At 51.1% G+C, this 23,194-nt stretch overlaps 1 protein-coding gene across 2 annotated transcripts in view; it reads right to left on the bottom strand.

The window, feature by feature from the left end:
* The window catches only part of ADAMTS2 (ADAM metallopeptidase with thrombospondin type 1 motif 2), a 230,376-nt gene extending 207,407 nt beyond the window's left edge, over window positions 1-22,969 (bottom strand). For both annotated transcript variants that reach the window (XR_008375251.1, XM_053566963.1), the window contains exons 1-2: window positions 22,706-22,969; window positions 21,303-21,697 (exon numbers count right to left, since the gene is read on the bottom strand). Coding sequence is in view for 1 of the 2 variants with exons in the window: in XM_053566963.1 (XP_053422938.1) it covers window positions 21,303-21,697; window positions 22,706-22,829 (519 nt within the window). In the remaining variant the exon portion in view is untranslated. The remainder of the gene's footprint in view (window positions 1-21,302; window positions 21,698-22,705) is intronic.
* Between the last annotated feature and the right edge of the window lie 225 nt (window positions 22,970-23,194).

Here is a 23,194-nt window from a genome sequence, read left to right as displayed (position 1 = left end):
AAGGACACAGAGGACACTTGGAGGAGAGAGGGGAGCAGGACAGCGCCCTTCCTGGTGGGCCACACAGCATGGTTGAGAGCTGGACAGCTGGACAGCTGGTCCAGACTCACCAGGATCTCTTGGGACCAGGAACTCGTCACAACCCTCAGAGAGTTCCCTGGAGGGTTCTTACCCTGAACTCTATAAACTGGGGGATGAGAACACCCCATCTTCACAAACTGCTAACTGGAAGCCGGCAACTGCTGCAACTCTGGATAGAGGCAGCAAGCCCCAGCAGCATCAGCCACACCTGTGCCCATTATGACAGACACCACAGGCATCTGCACCTCTCATCACTGCTGTTGCAGATGAGACCAGACGGTGTTTACACTTGGCACACAACACAATTAGAGAGTTTATGCACTCCTAGGTCTTGTTATTTAATGCAGTAATTAAAAAGCACATCAGAAATTTGCACAGGGTGCTGTGAATGTTCACAGCAGCATTACTCTCAAGAGCTAAAAAGTGGAGACATCCCAATCCATCAAGTGACAAATGGATTTAAAAAACTTGTGGTACATCCATACAATAGGATAGTATTTGTCCGTAAGACATAATGAAGTTCTGATACGTGCTACAATATGGGTAAACCTGAGAACGTGACACCAAGTGAAAGAAACGAGATCAAAAGGGCAAATAAATACTGTGTGACATTTATATGAAATGCCCGGAATGACAAACCCACAGGGACTGAAAGTAGATTAGCGGTTGCTTAGGGCTGGAAGGTTATGGGTAATTGGGGGTTATACGGGGTCTGAGTTTCTGGGTGATAAACATGATCTAAAATTACGGTGATGGTTGCACCACTCTACGACTATATAAATTTTACACTATAAATGAGGAAAATAATATAAGTGAATTATATCTCAGATTAGATGGGGCGTGTTCAGGGTGGTATGGCCATAGACAGGGTTGTATCTCAATAAATTATATCTCGATAAAAGTTTACCAAAAAACTTTAAAAGCATGATGAGGATAAGACATTAAAAAGCACATTTATGGATATAAGTTTTTTCAACATTGATAGCTTTATTTTGATAGAATCGGTCTTCTTCGTATTGCACGTATATTGTGCATTAAAAACATTACTTTAATAAAGCAGCCGTGGGCCTCACCAGACTGCCAAGAGGGCTCAGGGGAAAGGTGACAGGGAGGTCACACAGAACAGTAAAGGGGTGCAGCAAAAGGGAGAAGCAATACCACCGTGTTGGCTGCCATGACTTCCTGGAAAGTGGGTGGTGGAAGCTGGCCAAATGGGGCTCCCAGTGCTTCAGGCAAAAGCCCCAAAATCCTTGGGGACCCCCACTCCGTCTGCTCTACTAGTGTGAGGTCATGTGGGCCAGAGGAACCTCAGCTTCCTCAGCAACCAGATCACATTCTTCTTGGCCTGGGCTGATTTGCCCCAGGTTTTCTGTCACTTTGAGTCATAGGAGTGGACCTAGGGACGGCCCACGGGAAGGGACAGGGTAAAAGGATGGGAACCTCCCTGCAAGTCTCACCCTCCAAATTCATGACCACAGAAGAAATGACAGGACAGGTCCTCCCTGTCTAAGAGACTGGGGACAGCAACCTGGGCTCCCCATCCCTGCTGGCAAAGCAGGACAGTCCACTCGCCACCCCACCTGTGTTTCCTTCTCAGGGCCTGCCTGCCGCCTAGACTCTCTCCTCTCCAGGCTGGAAATCTTTTCCACATCCTGACTAATTATGTTCAGGTGGGGAGGACTTGGTAGACGAAATGGTGCGTGTGCCTGCGTGTCCACCCCCAGCCCTGGCAGCTCCCCAGGAACATTGGCAGGAAGGGATGGAAGACCCTCAGCCTGGGCCGCGTCCTGAGGGGCTCTCGGTGATGTCAGTGGCTCTTGGCCTCTTCTAGCAAACATCTGTTCTCCTTATTCTGACCCAGGAATTCCATTTCAGAATAGTCACAGCCTCATCTGGCAACCCGTCCCAAGCGATTATGCCTGGGGCAGGGAGGGCATCCTACCCTGGCCTGTGCCTCTCCCCCAGCCCTGCCTCCCCGCTCCCCACCCGCTCACAAAGCCCTCTACTGAGGACTATCTGCCCTGAACTTCAACCTGCCGAGTAGTCTCACACTTTGGTCCCTCCCAGCAGTGCCATGAGGAAAATACTACCTCGTAGTAACAAAGGCTATTTGCTACTTAGGGGCCACAAGCTTTACTTCATCTCTTCCTCATAATAACCCACCACAGCAGGTGACCTTTACCTTGCATAGATGAGAAATAGGAAGTCTGGGCAGAGAGGGAAATAGCCAGAACCAAACACACCCCAATGGCATGGAACTGTGTTTGACTTCAGCGCATGGGGCCTGGCACAGAGCCGATGGTCCATAAACTGAACTTGTGGGAAGGAGGAACGGCCATCTCCAAAGCCCATGTGTGACCCTACTCAAAATTAAAGAAAGTCTCAGGTACACGAGGATGACACAGGAAGGAGACGCCAGTGAAGCAGGACAGGGCAGTGACAGGGGGCTGCAGCGGTGGGACGCCTCCCAAGGGCTCCATCCCTGCTCAACTCCAGCCCCAGGAACACAGGCCTACCAGATCAGGTTTTCAAGAGAAACCGGAAATCTTGAGCTTTGTAAGAAATGTGTCAAACACTGGGAAGGCTAAACAACATTCATCTGTGAGTGGACATGGCACACAGCCCACCGATTTGCAAACTCCGCCCTGTACAGTGAGGACACTGAAGTTCAAGACATTATTTTACTGGTAAGGAGCAAGGCAGGGACTCAAACAGGGCTCCTAACTACAAATTCTTGTGGAGTTTCCAGACTGTACGACTCAGGACAATCTTCAGAAACTCAGGACAGTCTTTCAAAGGTAGCAATTTCCCTGCCTGCCCCGCAAACGGTCCTGTGCATGCCCAAGTGTACTGCTGTCTAGCCACAGGGTTACACCCAGACCACAGGTTGCTGAGAGGCTCCTTGACCTAAAGGGGAGGTCAGTTGCTGCCGCTCCTCCCCCATGAAACCACTGCCTGGGCACTCCAGTATTTGAAGCTCTACTTAATGAAACAGACCAGGGACAGAAAAGCCACCATGGTAAATGAGAGATCCTCCTGGGTCAAGGTTTGTCCACTTTGGGTCTACTGCCACCAGCATTCACAGAAAGAGAAGCCAGGACCTGGTTCTCCATTCTCTTAGACAGTGGGCTATATGCCCTGATGACGTGGTTGTATTTCTCACACGAAATTACTAAAATTCAATTTTACACTCTAGTCAGCATAATATGATATAAAATAAACATTGAAAATAAGAGACAAAAATATTATGAATTGCAGATTATTGCATACTTAGAACATTCCCCCCCAAAAATATCCACAATAAAAGGGGAAAAAAGACTAATAAGGAAGTGCATGAAAAGTCTAGATACCAAATAAACATAGAAAATAATACATGCATATATCCGGGAATGCAGACATGGGAAACATCCAACCAAGAGATTTATTTTTAAAGGATGTTTTGTGATTATCTGTGTTTCACATTCATGCTGCTGTAATAACCGAAGACTAATTTGCTCAAGCACAAGACAAAGATGCAAGTCATTAGGACTAAGAGATCAGAAGCCAGGGTGCTTGGGGGGCCAAACCATGACGACAGCAGCGCAAGGGCTTAGGGTTCCCAGGTCAACAGTGGTTGTGAAGTGTCGAGCCATGGTTCTGCATACGCTTGTATAATTTGTACTAACATGTACAAACATTTTAACTGTTTGCTCATTAGGACTGAAGATATCTAAACTCTAAGAATATCGTTAATCTGGAACAAGCAGGTCCCAGGTAGATCTGACTAAATGGTAATCTACTGTGGAATGAATGAAAAGTCTCCCTAGATATCACTAATAACCTGCTGTAAAATACAGTGGAAAAGACCCTATTCCCAATGGCAATAAAAAGCTAAGTCTCTTTAGTAATAAACCTACTGGGATATATTTTTTAAGATTTCAATGTTCTTATTTCCATGAGAAAATTAAACATCATGAAGATGTCATTCACTTGTTCAACAAAGATTCGCTGAGGTCCTGCTGCAAGCTGGACGCTATTTTAGGCATGTAATATCGCTCAAAATAAAGAACCTCTTATGATAGTTCATTAAAAATCAAACCCAAATCCATTTGGAAAATGTACCAAAAACAGCCAAAACATGTTTTTTTAAAGGCATGATGGTGACGCTTGCCCTATCAGATATTGGAACATATTGTTAAGCGAGAGCAATTAAAGAACCTGGGATTAGTGCAAAGAAAAACAGGCCAGAAATAAACCAGATCACCTCCTTGAACTTCATGGGCGATGGAATATGCATCTCAAAGACAAGAGGAAAAAGTGAATTGGGGGCGGGGGGGGGTAAGGATGTACTCTCACTTAAGGGTATATGGCGCACACCTCCTGGGGGAGGGACACAACTACAACAGAGACTCTACTTAACAAATGCAAACATATAAACCAATTGTTTATACCCTCACATTAATCTGATTTTTTTTTTTTTTTTGAGACAGAGTCTCACTATGTCACCCTTGGTAGAGTGCCGTGGCATCACAGCTCACATCAAACTCTTGGGCTTAAGCGATTCTCTTGCCTCAGCCTCCCAAGTAGCTGGAACTATAGGCACCCACCACAACGCCCAGCTATTTTTTTTTGGTTGTTGTTGCAGTTGTCATTGTTGTTTGGCAGGCCCGGCTTGGGGTTCGAACCTGCCAGCCCTGGCATATGTGGCCAGCACCCTAACCACTGAGCTACAGGTGCTGAGCCTAATCTGAAATTTTTTTAAAAAGTGAATTAGCAAATAAATGTGTTGAGACAACAGTTGCAATTATGAAAAAAAAAACAATGCTGGGCTGTGACTGTGGCTCAAAGGAGTAGGCGCAGGACCCATATACCAGAGGTAGTGGGTTCAAACCCAGCCCCCGCCAAAAGCTGCAAAAACAAACAAACAAACAAAAAACAATACTTAAAACCAACACCTTATACAGTACAGAAAACATACTTCACTTGAATTAAAGGAGTTAACTATTTAAAAAGCAAATCAATATGGAGCACTTCTTCAAAGGTCTGATTATTTTCCTTTTTTTTTTGTTTGCAGTTTTTGGCTGGGGCTGGGTTTGAACCCACCACCTCCAGTATATGGGGCTGATGCCCTACTCTTTTGAGCCACAGGCGCCACCCCAAGGCTGATTATTTTCTATAACCTGAGTAAACAGAAGAAATCAACAGGAGAGGCCTGGCAAGCCTGACCACAAGAAACAAAAGCCAGCAAGGTAGAATAAAAAGGAAATTCCGGCAAATATTACACACCCACCCAAGCTAACAGAGGGTTAATGACTAGCACCTACCTACTGAGAAAGACCATCAGCTTCACAGGAGGAAAGCTGGGGGCAGCAACCACCAGCTATCAAAGAAATACTAAGTTCAACAACGACCAGGAGAAACTATGCCCAGGACCAAGGGTCCCTGGCCAGCCCAGCCTCCTCTAAAGGGCTAGAGAAGCCAGGTGGGCACCTGAAGCCTGGCTTAGGGTGTGGGCTCGGGGAAGGTTGTGAGGAGCAGGCTGACACTGAGACAGAGCGGGCCTCCATCTCCCCGCCCTCGCCAGGCTGACCAGGAGCATTCACCCCAGCCACAAAGTGACCACAGCCAAGGATGCCCCAGCCAGAGCAATTCTCAATAGCCAGCAGCCTCCCTGTGACCGCTGTGGCTTTGGTTCTTATGCCCCAAGTCCTGAGAACACAGGAGCCCCAAAGAGAACAATGCAGCAACTTCAGTGACCTTCATCGTGGGGGCAGGCACCTGGCACACCCTTCGCCCTCCTCCAGGTCTGCCATCCTCCATCCACTGTGGGCACCATCCACCCCCCACTCCGTCCACTCTGGGACAGCAGGAGCTGGCCTCATGCTCCCTCTCGCCTATGGACCTTCCTGCAGGACGCCACCTCCACAACCTTCCATAGCAGCCCTGGGCCAGGGAACAGTCCAAGGGGACCACCCTCCCCACTGAGGACACAGCCAGGGAGGGCCTGGACACCCTGAGGTGGGAGCCACTATGGCAGGGCAGGAGCACAACCTTGACCTTGTTTCCTGCAGCAGGCTGGGAAGAGCAGTTAATCCTGCCTGTGTGGGTGGTGGGAGTGAGTTGCTGTACCTCTGAGGAGGGCCTAGGTTTCATCTGGATCTCCAGCTGCAGTGGAAGGAGCCACATGCTGGGCTCTGTGTGACCTGTGGTGGGTCAGGCCTCCGCTCTGTGTCACGATTTCCTCACAGTTCCCAGTGTGCCCACTGGTAGAGGGGGCTTCTGGGTGGTGTCACAGGAGGCAATGACGGCCCCCACCCAGGAAGGGTCTCTAGGAGTCCTGGCTAATGAAGGAGTCTGGGAAAGAAGGAGAGGACAGAGAGATGGGAGGGGAGGTGGGAAGGGAGGAAGAAGGGAAATGGGGAAGGGGGGGTGAGAAGTAAAGGGAGGTGATTAGGGAGAGAAAGGGGAGAGAAAGGAGGACGGGAGGAGAGGAGGGAAGGGGAAGAGGAGCTGGAGGGGGAGCAGAGAGGGAGACAGAGGGAAGGGAGGGGGGCTCTGGACCAGACCCAGCACTGCCCCTCCTGGGACAGTTGTCTCTGCAGCTGCATTTGGGGCCTTGACCTGGGACCCCGCCTCCTTCACCTGTGTGCGGGTCTACTGTGATCTGGTTTTACTCACACCACTTTTGACACCAAATGTGTGGCTTTTATCCTCACCCCTACCAGTTCTCCAGCTCTCAGGACACCAGCTGGCTGTCCTGATTCATCCCGATATCCACACTTCCCAGAGTCAGTGCAGACCCCGCAGATTAAGGGCTTCAGTCCCAGAAGACTATTCCCCCACTTCAAATGCCAGTCATAAGTTCCAGGCTTACACCTGCACTTCTGACCGAGTGGCTCTAAATTGGGAGGTTACCACACTCCCTCCTCATTTTCCATAAAGGCTCACAGAACTTCCGAAGACACTTCACTTACTGTTAACCAGTTTATAAAGGATACAACTCAGAAATAGCCATAGGGGAAAGGTGCATAGAGAATGGTGTGGGAAGGTGTGCAGAGCTGCCACACACCCCGGGGGGCTCCACCCTCCCAGCACCTCCAAGTGTTCACCAAGAAGCTCCCCAAGCCTTGTCCTTTAGAGTGTTTTATGGAGGTTCTATTACTCTCCTCTCTAGAGGTTGAGAGAGTAGGGCTGAAGTCCCAACCCTCCAGTCCTGCCTTGGTCTTTTGGGGGACCAGCCCCCACCCTGAAACTGTCTAGGAAGCCCCCCACCAGTCATCACACTGGCATGCAAAAGACATTCCTGTCACTGCAGACTCCAAGAGCCTTAGAAGCTCTTGCATCAGAAACCAGGGGACTAAGACCAAATATTATAATTAGAGACGTTCCTGTCACCCTTATTACTCAGAAAATTGCAAAGGTTTCAGGAATTCTGAGACAAGGACCCGGGATGAAGAACCAATATATATCCATCATATCACACTATTATCACAGGCCTTGGACAAGCACCCCAGCCTATGAGAAACCCATGTTGTCCCAGCGGCCCAGACCTCAGCTCAGGGCTAGTGAGCTCAAACCAGTGGCCAGTGGCTGGCCCTGGAGCAGACAGGGACAGGCGGGAAAGGGGAGAGGGCTGGGTGGCTCACAGGGCCTGAGGACCTGGCTGGGGGGACACTGAGAAGCACCATTGTGTCCCAACTGCCCCCTCGGTCCCAATTGGGTCTGCAGGATCAGTGCCCAATGCCCATGGAGTGCCAGGTGCTTGCTGTGTGTGGACAGCACAGCAACAGGTGCTAATTGCTAACCTGGGAGTCCATGCCCCCATTTCCCGCCCAATTCCCTGTGAGGCTGGGCCTTGGGGACAGACATGGAAGAAGGAGACCACCTGGTCAGAGAGGGTCAGGAGCCTGTGACCCTGGACACCACAGAAGACCTGGCTGTCCCTATTGGCCGTCACATCCTTCCACTCCCCCCAGGACATTCCAGCTGCCTTACTCCCCTTGGCTCCCTCGCTGACACATGCCCTGGGAGGCAAGTGGCATTGCAATTTAGGAAATAAAGGGTCATAGGCCAGCGGGAGGAGAACCGAGCCCCAGCCCTGGCCTGTCAGACCTCTCTTGTCCCGACCTTCCTCTAGGTCGTTGGGCACCCATCACGCTGTGCAAAAGACCATCCCATGTGGCTTCTGAAAGCTATAGATCCCAGGTCCCACCCAAGTCTAATAAATCAGAATCTCTCAGGGTGAGCCATGGCACAGACACTGTTCAAAGCTCCCCAACTCCATGCCCATCAGTGGGCAGACAGATCACACGATGAAAAACAATTTTATTTTCTGCAGGATAGGCCAAAGATTTCCTCTAAGGGGGAACTATCTTTGTTTGAAAAAATATCTTCTAGAAGCATATGGGATAAAAAGTTAACAACAGGACTTGGCAGGCTGGGGGCCATGCAGGGTGGTGCCAACACCACAGAGCAGAGGGCAGAGTCTGTGTCAGACACAGGAAAAGAATCCAGGTGGTCTGCTCCGAAAAAGATGGACAGAGGAAGGAAATCAAGGTGGAAGTTTCCCCACACACAGTCCAAAGAGCTTACGAAGACAAGCCCTGATCCCCCACAGCCACGTATGTGGCAGGGAGGGACTACCCCCTCTCCCTTCCTCAGCAAAGCTGCTCCCTCCCCACAAATGCTTCCCGTGAGTGGGTTATGACACCTGTAAATGGGGGAGGGGTTCACTTCTGGGCCAGCAAAGAGGGCAAATGAGAACTAGCACAGCTGAGGCTGAAAACACCAGCCACAGGGGACAGCAACACCTTGGAGAAGGTGAGGATATGGTGTTCAGAGTTAAGACATTTTATCTAGATTTCAGCTCCTTTGCTGATAAAAATGGGATCTCAGAAAACTAGAATTCAGAGGATATTGCCTTCACATGAAATCCATCTTAATCCATGAGCAAGCATTATATTAAACAGAGAAACACCAGAGGCGTTCCCATTAAAGTCTGGCGCAGACAAGGGGGTGCATAGCCAGTGCTGTTATTTAACATCACTCTGAAGTTCTAGGCAGTGCAGATTGGAAATGAGGATCCAAAACTATCACTGTTTACAGACAGCACAACTGTATACCTAGAAAACCCAGGGAGATCTACAAACATACACTGTATTATAATTAATGAATTCAATCAAGCTGCTTAATGAAAGATAATCATATAAAAATCAATAGCCTTCCTATACACCAACAATAGATGGAAAGGACTGGATTTGAAATGGCAGAAAAAAAATACCCTTGAGATAACTTTGATTCTAAAAAATGGATGACATGTAGGAAAAAGGTATAATACTTTACTGAGCAATATCGAAGCAGAATTAAATAAATGGGGGGGAGGGGAAACCATGTTCCTGGAAAATATTCTAAATTATGTCAGTTCCTCCTTTAATTAGTTTCTAAGTTTAATTTACTGTCAGTCAAATTCACAAGGGATTTTTTTAACCTGACAAAACAATTCTAAAATTCATTTGAAAGAATAAACAGATGTGACCAGCCAAGAAAATTTGCAAGAGAATAACAGCAAAGGGGAAGAATCCAGCCAGATGTTCCAAAGCAGTGCTGCCCAACAGAAATATAATTCAGGTTTTATATGTAGCCAAACTGAAAAAAACAGGTGAAATTAAGTAATATGTTTCACTTAACCCAATATGTCCAAAATGGTATCATTTCAACCTACCATCAACACTTTAAAATTATCTATGAAATATCTGACTTTTTTTTGAATATATTAAGTGTGTATTTTACATTCAGAACACCTCTCAACTCAGACCAGCCATATTTTAAGTGCTCAACCTCTTCATGTGGCTTGTAGCTACCACACTGGACAACATAACTTCAAGGTACCTTATACTTGATATTGAAGCCTTAAAGCTCTAATAATAAACACAATTTAGTTTTGATACAAAAACAGACTGACAAAAAATAGAATTTATCTGTAGTATTTCTTAATATGAGGTTTCATTTGCAACTGACTGGAAATGGTATGTGTATAATCCATAACATATCCATATGCACATGGGGAGACGCCATCTCTACAAAAAATAATTAATTAGTGGAGTGTGGTGGTGTGCACCTGTAGTCCCAGATACTCGGGAGGCTGAGGTGAGAGGTCCCCTTGAGCCCAGGAATGTGATGTTGTAGTGAGCTATGATCATGCCCCTGAATTCCAGCCTGGGTGATAAAGTGAGACTGGGTCTAAAAAAAAAAAAGACCTATGTATAATATCTACCGATATGTTCACAGCTCCTGAAATACTTTTTTTCATGCCTCCAGAAGCTCTGGCCCAATCAGAGTGGCCACTTGCTGGCCTTACACAAGCCCTGCATGAAACATAAATTCACTTTACTTTTCAGGTAGTTCCAATCCCTGCTTTCAAAGGGGAAATGCCCAGGCTCTAAGGCAGCGGTTCTCAACCTGTGGGTCGTGAACTGTAAAGGGCCATGGCGTTAGGAAGGTTGAGAGCCACTGCACTAAGGTGAATCTTGAGTGTTCTGCTCATAGAGCTGGTTCCCCCAGCCCGGCCTGCTACCTGCTACCTGCTTCCCCAGCATGGAGCTTGCATGCCAGCTCTCAGACAGGGTCCCAAAATCATCATCATCCAACCATGTTTTTAGGAATCTAAGACACACATTTTTCATATTTACCACCTCTGATCTCAGGATGCAACAGTGGGTCTTAGTGGCGTGGCTGGCCTTGACTGGCACTCACCAACTCAGCGTGGCATTTCCCATTGCCATCAACTTACTTGCGGCATTAGCATTTCTTGTCCTTTGCCACTTACAATGATTTCAACAAGTCACATCGATGGCACAAAGTTAGGGTGTGGGCCAAAACGCGCAGACATAACAGAGTTTGCAGCCTTGGCATCAGTGAGGCAAATACCTATCTCTGGAAGAATAATCACTACTTACACTTTACCAAAGAGAGAAAGACATCTGGAAGTGGATGAAGCTGTGCTATCCGTAGGACTGTACTGAGTTACTCTGAGATGTGCACAGTGACAGTGAGGCAGGAGAAATGGGCCCACTCAGGGTGAGGAGAACAATCAGAGCAAACGGGGGCTGCAGGAGCTAGTGCCGGTGCCTCAAGGGAATCATGATCCAGGGTGTCGAATGGTGGTTTAAATGGAAGTTTCTCCTCTTCCTTGGTGGCATACAAAGTAATAGTGTGTCCTATAATGGATGGCAGCTTAGATCCAATGACAGGCAGAAAAGGCAAACGTTGCGGCACCCTCAGGCCTGCTCGTTGTGTACCCATCCTTCCAACTGCATTGCTGGGTCCCCCTTTTGCAATCCGAGGAACTGAGGTTTGCAGCGTTGCTGTGCTTGTCTGGGCTGCACAGCTGTGAGGGGCAGAGCTGACCACATGACCTGCAGCAGCCACCAGCCCACACTAACCCCACTGCCTCCCAGTGTAAACCGCTGAAATGTGCAGGGCACCGTGGGGACAGTACTGAACCCGCCCAGTCTCTTCGCAGGGCTCGGGCCTTGGTCCTGGATGCTAATGTTTCTTTTGCCTCTGAGCGGAAGCTGTGTGCTCCACTCTGCAGGCCCTGGAGTTGATGTGCAGCGTAATTGAAATTCATGGATGAGCCCGAGGAGCTGGCTCCAGGCTCCGTAATAACTTCTCCATATTAATGGCAGCAGCGCAGACCCGGTGGACAGCTGACATTTAATATAAAACATACACGGCAGAGTGAGAGGCTCCTACCTGGGTCCTCCCATGCCAGAGCACCCATCAAGGGTGGGGTCTGAGGAGGCACCAAGATTTAGGGGGCTGGGGTCTTCCCCTCCCTTCAGCGCCCCCACCTCAGGACTTGCCCCTGCAGGAAACCCCCACCAAGAACACACACACGCATTCACTTGAATGAACGCAGGCAAGCACGTGCACATGCCCACATGCTCAAAAGTGCACACGTGTCTACACAGACGCACGTATGCACCCAGATACATACTCACAACATGCACATGCTCACTCCAATACACACACATGTACACACTCACAGAGCACACACAGATGCACGCTTACATGTACACTCACACCTACATGCAAGACATACGCACACACACTCCACACACACTTCCCATGCAGCCAACAGCCTGCTGTGTGCTGGCAGCAACACAGGGTCCCCAGGGCTGCCCAGGCCAGAGAGTGAGGCAGAGGTAATGAAGTACACATCTGCCTGCCCATCCAGACCCGGACTCCCAGGAGAGGCCCCATGCACACTCGCCCCCAAGATCTCCAGGACTATAGTGGGGATGCTCAGGCCCCCAAGAAGTAAAGCCAGCCTTAATGAGTGGATGTGCCAGGTCCCGGGGTGCATCCTGGGGCTTAGTGTGGGTGATGACTCCCCTGTTCACACTGGCTACAGCACTTACGACCCTCACAGGAGGCCTGGCTGAAGACCCAGCCTTCTACACCCCTCATCTGACTCTGAGTGAGGGCCTGCATCCACTCACCCATCACTCATCACTCATCCCTCACTGGGTACGTGGAGGGACAGGGCAGCTGAGGCCAGCAACCAGGCAGGAGGAACCTGAAACCTACCAACACCTGAATAAGCAGCACCATTACACTCAGCAGCCAGGGCCAGAAATGGAGTGCAGGGCCCCAGGCAGCAGCATGATCCAAGTCCTAGGTACAGCTGGCCTCCCTGGGCTCAGGCTCAAAGGCCCCTGACTAACCATCCTGCCCTTCAGGGTGAGGGCTAGTTCCACTATGTCCCTCACTGAAAGATTCCAAGTGGAGAGGCCACCCCCACAAAGTTGAGCAACTCCATGGAGCCTCAGTTTTCTCATCTGTACAATGGGGACGCAGTGGCTGGCTCACACAGTACTGCAGGGTTTGGGTCCGAGGCCCCAAGCAGAGAGAGATGGTGTAGACACTGATCCTCAGACCCACGCCTGAGACTGACAGGTCCCCTGAGGGGCTCTGCTGCAGCTGGTGGATTCTTCAGGCACAAACAGTGGAGAAAACAAGCCACTACCCCATCGTCTGAGGGTGAACCCAGTAGAGCACTGAACCTAACATTTCAGGCCACGAGAAAAGCACATGACTCAGTCCAGAGCCAATCAGCACATCACATTCCTGGGCCACAGTGATTAGTTTTGAAAACGGCCCATGACCTAAGCCTATCCAATCAGAGTGCAGCTCAGGGCTACAGTAGCCACCTGTGGCAATGAGCACCTTCTCTTTTCCACCAGGTGGTCCCACCAGAGGTTTGTGAGGGGCCTGGGGACAGCTACAGCCAGTGATCCCCTAGGGAAGAGTCACGCAGAGCTGGCGAACATTACTAGGCCCTTGAATTACCCCTACCCCATCCCACAAGTCCTCAGATGCCTTATTAGCTAAAGCCAGATGAGTCTGGGTTTCAGACCAGGGATGCCCCTATATCACTCTGAGGGCCACCATGAGGCAGATGAAGGGCCATGGGCTGCCACTCTGCCACCTCGGGCACAAGCCCCTGACAAGTCAGCCTCCATCTTGGCAGTCACATCCCTCCCCAGCCCTTGATTAGGAAAGAACCCCAAGGGAAGCCTCTTCCCTCCCACCAAATAGCTAGTGCCCAATAAGAAGTGGTGGTGAAGTTGTCCAGGAGCTTGTAGACAGCACAAGAGGGTGAAGGGGGTGGCTGTGATGAAATACAGCTGTATTCTCAGCACTTGCCCTGGCACAGCCCCTGTCTGCCAAGCTGCCCCAATCATGCTGCTCCCAGCACAGCCCCCAGCACTATCCTCATCTGCCTCTAGAGTCCCCATCAGGGCCCACATGAGGTCATCACACGGTTCTTCTCTGCCCACACAATGACAACAGAAGAAGAAATATGACACAGAAACACATCTTCTCTGAAGAAACATGGAGTGTCCAGCAGCAAGTCCATGCTCCTAGGGGCAACACCAACCCTGTCCCCTCACTCGTATCAGGCCCCTCTGGCCTCTAAGGCATCTGAATGTGCAACTCCAGCTTTGGAGGATCCCAGAGATGGCCGATTCTAGCTCCCACTTTCCACCTGGACAAATGGAGACTCAGGTGGGGAGGGGAGGTGGCCCAGGATCCTGTGGTAAGTCATCAGTGTCCAGCCCAAGGTCCTCTCACCACCCACACACCCATCCCTTCCCACACGTGCCCAGGGAAAGGGTTTCTTTCCTTGCTTAGTTTGATTTAAACCAGGGGACTTGAATTCACGTCTCATGAACCCCAAGGTTGAGGGAGGAAACCCATGGACAACCAAATATGTGCTGGAAAAGAGGCAAACCTTTGGCCATTCTCCAAAGGGGGCCTGCCCCACTGAATGCAGACATCCTGAGCCTGGCAGCAGAGCAGACCAGGCCTCCCTGAACAGGCAGGTCCCACGCCCTTTCCTGCACAGGTTTCTAGCCCCCACTTCCCAGGCACTCTCATTTCATAGCTTCCAGCTGCACTCTGCTCAGTCTGGAGCTGGACCCTTTGGACAGAGCCAGGGACACCGTGGTACTAGTTGCCAAGAAGCAAAGGATACAACGCAGCATGTGTCCCGGACACATTCCTGAATGAACTGCCATTTAGCTAAGACTACAGGATGAGGCAGGTAAATAGATAGGGGTGAGTGTCCAGGCCAGAGCACAGCCTGTCAGAACCGCTGGGTGTCCAGTGTTTGGGGAACATAAAGCTCAGTGAGAACGGAACACAGGTGTGAGGACAACTCAGTGACAGATAAGGCTAGAGGCACCCAGCCAGGACAGGTGGGTCTTGAATGCCAGGCCACTAAGTTAGGATTTTTTTTTTTTTTTTTAGGAGCAATAAGAACCACTGAAAAATCTTAAGCAAAGTTGTGGCATGAGTTGATGTATGGTTTATAAAATCACTCTGGCTGCAGTGGAGAGAAAGGATTGCTGCAGAGGGACCAATCAGGAGCAGCTGAGAAGCACGGGAGCTGAAACTGAGGCTGGAGGCAGGTGTGATGAGGAGATGGGGTCGTGCAAAGGAGCAGGGATCCTGGGATTCCCTCCTATGTGAAAAGTGGAATCTGGAGGAGAGTGAGAGAGCCACATAACTTGTGAAGTGTGAGGTGGTCCAAGGAAAGAATCTGCCAAGTCTGGAGCCCAGGAGAACATCTGAGCTGAGCACAGGGCCTGGAGTCCATGTGGAGGGCAACCACTTTCATCTCCCGGGCACTTGTCCTTCCCCTTGCTTGTATGAATAGAACCTCTCTCCATTCCAGAGTCTGGGGATATGACCCTCACCCTCAACCACAGGTCAGCAAGAGACTCAGGGCAGGCCTACACCATAGCAAGTGGTTTAAAAATGGGCCTGTAGCCCAAGAAGGGACAATCAGATCCCTCTCCAAGACGCTCACAGAAAAGAGAGTTTTCCATTTCAGAGAGCTTGCCTCCTCAGAAGACAAGCTAGTCCTGGAGCCACGCTGAGATGAACACAGAGAGTGGCAGAGCTGAGAGATGGATGGCATGTTCTGAGTGCCTGGATTCAGCCATGCCTGAAGCTAACACTTCTCAAGAACCCCAGATAATTTGGTGCATGACATCTCTCGTTTATTTCATCCAAGGTGAGCTAGTTTTCTGTCATTCAAACTGAGCAAGTGTTAAACAAGGAACGTAACAAGCTGAGGAAGTACTGAGCCCTTTCTTGGCAGCTGTGCAGATTGCTAACAACAGGTGCCAAGCAGGTGCTTCTGCTCTAACCTGAGGAGCCCAACACTTAGGAAACCCAAAGGTTCCCACCGGCCCACTTTGGTATTCCTGACACTCTCTCATTGCTCTCCAGGCAGTGGCGAGGCAGGTGGGAGGAAGGAAGACCGAGGAGGGACAACTGCAAATCCCAGGCGCCCTCAGGCCTTGGAGGGCAGACTCTTCCCATTGCCCAGCCTGTGGAGGCTTCCACCACTGGCCTTGCCCAGCCAGGCAGAGAGGTCCCCAGTGCTGCCCTGACTAAAGAGGCAGAGAGGGGCAGAGCAGCTTCCATCCTACTGAAGTCCAGCTGCAATCACTCACCATGAGAAATCAGACCACCCATAAGGAGTTGTAACCCAGAGGGAGTCACCAACCAGTCTATGGGTCACTCAGTTACCAGGCTTGCTCCCAGCTCCCACTCACACTGACCTCGGTCAATGCCCATGACTAAGAAGATCTCCAGGAGTTGAATAAGAAAGCTAGAAAGTGTTTTAAAGAAATACAGTTCTTTTTTAATTCATTTTATTGGCATACAAAAATAAAATAAAACCAAAAAAAAGCAATAAAATGTAACGAGCCTGGCCTTGCAATCAGACAGAAATGTTTTCATATACTGGCTTGAAAGCTTGAAGCAAGCTAACTGGGCTTTCGTAGTTTTGACTTATTCATCTGTAGAATGGGGATAATAATATTGGAGGATTAAATGAGGCAATATAGCAAAGGGGGCTCAGCAGAGACCCCGGCACGTAGCAGAGACACAGTAAATTGTCACTTACTATTACTTTTCATGCTAACAGGCTTCCCACTGAATTTTTAATAAGTATGTAAAATGATGTGAAATTAGCCCAAGAAATACTAGAAAACTCTTTCATAGCAATGTGATATACAATACTGCATTAAGCATTTTTTTCTCATGCATTGTAGAACGGCAAATTTTAACCCCTTCCTGTAAATACTAGGAGTAACTTCTATCCAGGGCCTATGAAAGAACATTTATCAGCCTCTCTGGAAATAAGGTGCCTGGCCTGGTCACATGGCACTTCTTGAGGCTGCATCTCCACCTGACTCCGGTAGAACTGGCACCTTAGGTGGCCCAGAGTCCCAAATTCTGGCAAAAACAATCTCATATCATATCACCTGGGGGACCAGCACCTCCTGCTGTCTTAATCTATAGGATTTGCAAACCTCATGCCCCACTTCTCATAGGAGCACCTGACCCCAGCATAGACAGAGTAATACACGAGGCTCAGCTAGAATTATCAGAAAAAGATATAGGCCTAGCACTGCTTGAAACACTTGATCCACCACAGAGGGGCTCTATCTGAAATAAAGCTGACACAGGGGAAGGCAGAGGCACGAGGTGGTGAGGGTCCTAATGACCTGGCAGGAGGACCTGGATCCAGCCACACCTGAACACTTCTCATTTTGTGAGCTAATAATTTCCCGTTTCTGTTTAAATTAATTTGACTTGAATTTTCTGTCACTTACAAGTGAAAGGAGTTTACCAATACAATGGCATAAGAATCCCCTTGTACTAATAATTAAGAGATTGCTAGGGGGCAAGACACGATTGTAAGAGGGACTTTACCTAAAAAAAAAAAAGAGAGAGAAAGAGAGAGATTGCTGTCCATGGTAAATAAAGTTACTTACTGCCTTCCTTCAAAGCAAAGAAACACACTCAGATGTCTCAGGACCAGGCAAACAGATGAATGTGTGTCCCAGGCCAGGGGCAGGAAAATGGGCCAAAAAAGGCCTGTGGCACTTAGGACAGACTTATCCCACCTAAGCATCTAAACTTATGCAGTGAGACCACAGCTGCCTGTCATAGTCTGCATGTTCATTTGCCTGGGAGGCTAGTCTCACTTGTCCTACAAAGAAAGAGTTCAAGTGTGACACACACCAAGGCCCCACCTCCCTCCCTCCTTCCCTCTTTCTGTTCCCCCCCATAACCATAATTGTCATTAATTGTCCTCATATCAAAATTGAGTACAAGGGATTCATGCTTCTCCATTCTTGTGATGCTTTACTAAGAATAATGTCTTCCACGTCCATCCAGGTTAATACGAAGGATGTAAAGTCTCCATTTTTTTTAATGGCTGAATAGTATTCCATGGTATACATATACCACAGCTTGTTAATCCATTCCTGGGTTGGTGGGCATTTAGGCTGTTTCCACATTTTGGCGATTGTAAATTGAGCTGCAATAAACAGTCTAGTACAAGTGTCCTTATGATAAAAGGATTTCTTTCCTTCTGGGTAGATGCCCAGTAATGGGATTGCAGGATCAAATGGGAGGTCTAGCTTGAGTGCTTTGAGGTTTCTCCATACTTCCTTCCAGAAAGGTTGTACTAGTTTGCAGTCCCACCAGCAGTGTAAAAGTGTTCCCTTCTCTCCACATCCACGCCAGCATCTGCAGTTTTGAGATTTTGTGATGTGGGCCATTCTCACTGGGGTTTGATGATATCTCAGGGTTGTTTTGATTTGCATTTCTCTAATATACAGAGATGATGAACATTTTTTCATGTGTTTGTTAGCCATTCGTCTGTCGTCTTTAGAGAAAGTTCTATTCATGCCCCCATTTATGGGGGCAAGACATGATTGCAAGAGGGACTTTACCTAACAATTGCAATCAGTGTAACCTGGATTATTGTACCCTCAATGAATCCCCAACAATAAAAAATAAATAAATAAATAAAAATAAAAAATAAAGAGTTCCACGGTCCCATCTGTGTGGGACGTGCTGCCTTACATAGAATTCATGAGAGGTCTTTACTACAGAACTTCTCAGAGAGCCTGGAAGACCCCATTGACTCTTCCAGGGTGAATGCAGATGTGGGACTTCCCACACTGGTTTGTCCACTGAACCCCACTTGCTCAGAGGAACTTGTCATGCAGTCCTGCAGAGCCCTCTTGGAGAAATGGGACTACCAAGCCATGCTTCTCAAAGAGTGGTCCAAGGACCAGGAGCACCAGCCTGGGGGCTTATTAGAAATGCAGAACCTCAGGCCCCACCCCAGGTGTGCTGCATCCATATTTGCGTTTTAACAAGGCCCCTGGGACCTGCACGCACACTGCACATATCGTGACACACCTGCCTGGGTGTACTGAAAGATCTGCCGCAGAAGGGACTCTGCAGCATAGTGGTGAAGGGCCAAGCTTGTGGGTTGAGTCCGATATATTTATATGGTCCATTGGGAAGGCATTATTTGCTCCTGTTATCATTGCTCAGTGTCTTCCAACCCATCCAGACTTGGGAACACTGTGGCAGAAGGGGACAGACAGAACCAGGCCAGACTCCTGCCAACACTGGCTATGTGGCCTAAGGCAAGTTACCCAGAGCCTGAGTGCCTAGTCAGGGCTAAGGATGCCTCCTCCCCTCCAGGGCCTCTATGAAGTCCAGAGGCACCATGTATAAAGCCCCAAGTCCTTAACAAGTAGGCCTATCATGGAAACACAGAGAGGCTTAAAGTGTTAAGGAATTAATTAGTATAAAATCAGAACAGGCACATACATACAGAAAAAAAGGAAAAAACAGAAGAACCAAGGATGCTGTCCCTCTCTCTCAAGGCCACTGTTCACTGACAGCATTCAAGGCCACTCAGGCAAGTCCCAGCCCCTCTTCCAACCCGAATATTCTTCCCATCTGTGTCTTGGACCTCTACCTGTGTATGTCAATAGATGTGACACCTCAGCATCTTGTCCTCCCAGCCCAGTTCACACCTGGCACCTCTGCACATGCAGCACCTTGGCGTGCCTGTCCTGCCCAGCAGAATTCACACCTGGTACCTCTGTACACACCCCTCCTTCTGCCCAGATTGCCAACCTGTGCCTTTTCCAGCTAGGCGCTCATTCTTTGAGACCTCCCAGAAGCATATTCTTTATGTCTTGACCAGAGCACCACAGCCACCAGCCACCCTGAGAATGTGAACCCAGAATGTGGGTACCAGGCCTGCCACATCTCTGACCAGATGTGTTAATCACATTAAAAGGTGCTGGCTGAACAAATGAATCACCAAATGAACAGCTGAATGAATGATATAATGACAAAGCCTCCCTAGCACACAGGTGCTGACCCACCAATAGTTTACATCCACTTCTGCTCCCCCACCTCATCCCAAGCCCCGGATTTCCTTTCATTTAGGAAATGTACCTTCAGCGTAAAATGAGACATGCCTCTGAGGTTCAGGACATTCTCAGAGACAAAAGGGGGCTATAAAGGCCCACCATTTTAACCCAGCTCCTCCAAGGACATTCATAGTTGTTTGCAATATGCCCAAGTTCTAACTAAATCCAGCCAAAGGCAGTGATTTTCCAAAGCAACAAGTCACATTTCCTGTGTCTCCATAAAAAGAACGCCAGTGGTTGCGGGGCCCTAATGTAATTGCTGGCTCTGCAGACATGACAAGCCCCAGCTGCCTGAGGACGGGTGTGCTCAGGGGCCACGGGGCATAGGGAGCGGCCACTTGCTCAGAGCAGGAGTTCCCTGAGCAGCAATTAAAGCAGATCCCACGGTAGGTGGCTTCAGATGTCTCGCCAGCACCGCCTGCCTGACCATCGCACACCCAATCCAAAACAGAAAACTGCAGTGGCTTCTGCCATGTGCCAGGCCCCTAGGCAGCCAGACAGAGCAACGCCAAAGTCAGCTTCCTCCCTGAGCATCAATCCCTGAGCTTCTTGTGAGGCCCCCTTGTGCCACGCCATGGTCCCTCTTGGCCCCCAGAGGCAGGAGAAGCTCCCAAGGCTCCAGTCAAGCTGGGTGGCTCAGTCAGTCCCAAAAGGGACCTCCCCCAATCTGTCTCCTGTCCTTCAGGGGCTGCCCCCAAAAGATCAAGCAGTTCAGGAGCACTAGAGCCTTCATTTCCAAATACTCCCCTTGGCTCAAAATAGAAAAACCAACTTTTCAAATAACTAGCTGAAGTTCAACAGGAAACCACAGCATAAAACCCAGTGGCTCCCAGTCAGTCAGGGAACAGAGCCACTCAGAGCCACTACCTACCCCCAGGACTGGCATCACCCACACACACAGACACAGGAAGACTGACTGCTGGCCCACGTGCCAAAAAGCCTGGGACACACACATGTATACTCAAGAGACACTCTGCCCGTATGAGCAAAACCCCACAGACACATAGGGGCATGGGAGACACGTGCATCTGTTCACACAGGTGCACACGCACCCACACGGAAAGTACACACCAATATTCCAGAACCCGTGCAAATGCACACACTCACAGAGGTATACACACACACCGACCCACACCTGGAGGCCAGCCGTGGACATGCACAGGCAGGCGTGAGAGTGATGCCCCTGATAAGCATTATGGAGACCCTGGCCCTCCCCCAGCATAAATCATCCCTTGCTCAGACTAAGCAAAAACAACTTGCTTCCAGCCCACCAGTCAATCGGTGCAGGTGGCTCCTAAGCACTCAGAAGGCAGAGAAGGCACAAGTCCTGTCCTTCCAGAGGACTCTCAGGCTCAAAAAGCTCAGGCAAGCACAGCAAACAAACAAGAATGAGTAGTGGGTACTCACCAGACCATCGCAGTTGCTGAGCGCCACGGAAGAGGCTTCAGCTAGGCCAGCCACGTCCCCGACGTAGAGGCAAGTCCCACGCAGGGGCTCCACGCGCGTTGTGCCTGTCTCACCCTGCCACTCCACAGTGGCCCCAGGAGCCACGAGGCGGGAGTTGGGGCGCAGCCGCAAGTGCAAATCTCGGCCGAAGACTGTGACATTGTAGAAGAGGCGACTGCCGGGGTCCTCCTCGCTATCTCCGGGGAAGCTCGGGGTCCGAACCGGGACAGCCCTGCGGGCTCGTACCCCCGCCCCAGCCATTGCCGCCGACACCACGTGGGACACCAAGCGGCCCTGGGCGTCAGTGCGCACCGGCACCGCCAGGATGCGCTCCGCTCCGTGCCCCAGGGGCCCGCCTGCAATGGGAAGGGGCGTTAGACCAGCTGAGACCTCGGAGCCCCAGAGCCCCAGCGCCTAGCCACACGTCCCCTAGACCCCGCCCGACTGCGAAGGAAAGGGGCATTCTGCCAGGAAACCCCCCAAGGCAGCCCTGCACCTCCCGGCTTTCTTACAATCAGGAAGGGGCGTTAACAGTGCCACCACTCCGGAGCCCCGTCGCCTCTGGGCTGTCCTTTCAGAGACCATACCAAACAAGAGCCATGCCCCCTGCCCTGTTTTGGGTCGGGGCTCGGTGTGCACCTCACAGTTCCCGAGGGGACGACCGCATCAGAGAGTCCCCCACCCCCTGAACCTGCCGTCCTTGGCAGGACTTGGGGCTGCTCGGAAGCCATTCCCAGTTGGTCCTCTACCCGTGCGTCTGACCCCTCAACGGCCCCTGCCTCCCGAGTGCCCTCACCGTTGGCCTCCGGAGCGGCGAGGTCTCGGCTCTCCCGATAACGGGCGGCCTGCCCTCTGGGTCCGGTTCCCGGTCAGCCCGCTGCCGGCCCCCTTTCCCCCGCGCGCACGAGGACAGGCAGGGGTGAAGCAGGGTCCCTCCGATCTCCAGGCATCCCCTCGGAGAGCCCCAACCAATCCTCAGGGCCCAAGGCAGCGCTTTCCGCACCAGCTCCTCCCGAGCGTCCCCGGACGCGAGCCCGAGCACCGCCTAGCCCTGGCTCCCCTGGACCCGCTGGGGCTGACTCTGCGCTCTCCGCCCCGGGGCTTTCCCGGCCCTCGGTCTCCACTCTCCGCGTCTCGGGAAGCGCGAGTGCTCCAAAGCTCCCCTCGGCCCGAGGAGCCCGGCTGCGCCCAGGGGCGCCCCCTGCGCGACCGAGCCGGCCCCGAAGTTGGCCAACTTGGCCCCGGGCGGGGCGCGCGGAGTTTGCCCAAGTCGGGCTGGACTACGCCTGGGGAGGGGGCGGCGGGGCGCGCTGGGCCGGCCAACCGGCCGGGGTCGCGGGGCGTGGGGGCCGAGCCGCACCTACCTGGGGGGTCGGCGGCGGCGGCGAGCCTGGCGTTCGCGGGCGGTGGCGGCAGCAGGAGCGGCGGCAGAAGCAGCAGCAGCGCAGGGCAGAGCAGGCGGCGAGCGGCTCCCGCCGGCGGATCCATGGCAGCCGGACTGCAGCCGCGGCCCCGCACTCGCAGCCGGCGCGAAAGTTCCCCGCGCGCCGCCCAGCCCACATCTGGGGGCAGCTGGAGCCGCCCGCAGCTGCAGCACCGCAGGGCGCGGGGCGGAGGAGACGAGGCGCGGAGGAGAGGGCGGGGGAGCTCGGAGGGAAGGCGGGGAGGGGAGAGGAGCGAGCGGGCGAAGGAGGCGGGAGGGAGGGAGAAGGAGAGAGAGGAGGGAGGGCGGGGACGGCGGGCGCCTCAGCCTGCGGTGACCCGGCGCTTCTTGGCGCGGCCGCCGCCGCCTGCTCCCCTCCTTGCGCCGCCGCTCCGGGCTCGCAGCGAAGCAGAGACACCCCGAGGCGGCA

This window comes from Nycticebus coucang, chromosome 17 (assembly GCF_027406575.1).
Source record: "Nycticebus coucang isolate mNycCou1 chromosome 17, mNycCou1.pri, whole genome shotgun sequence".
NCBI classification, from domain to species: Eukaryota; Metazoa; Chordata; class Mammalia; order Primates; family Lorisidae; genus Nycticebus; species Nycticebus coucang.
Note: the sequence above shows the minus strand (reverse complement) of the source record. Positions and strands in the feature narration are given on the sequence as shown.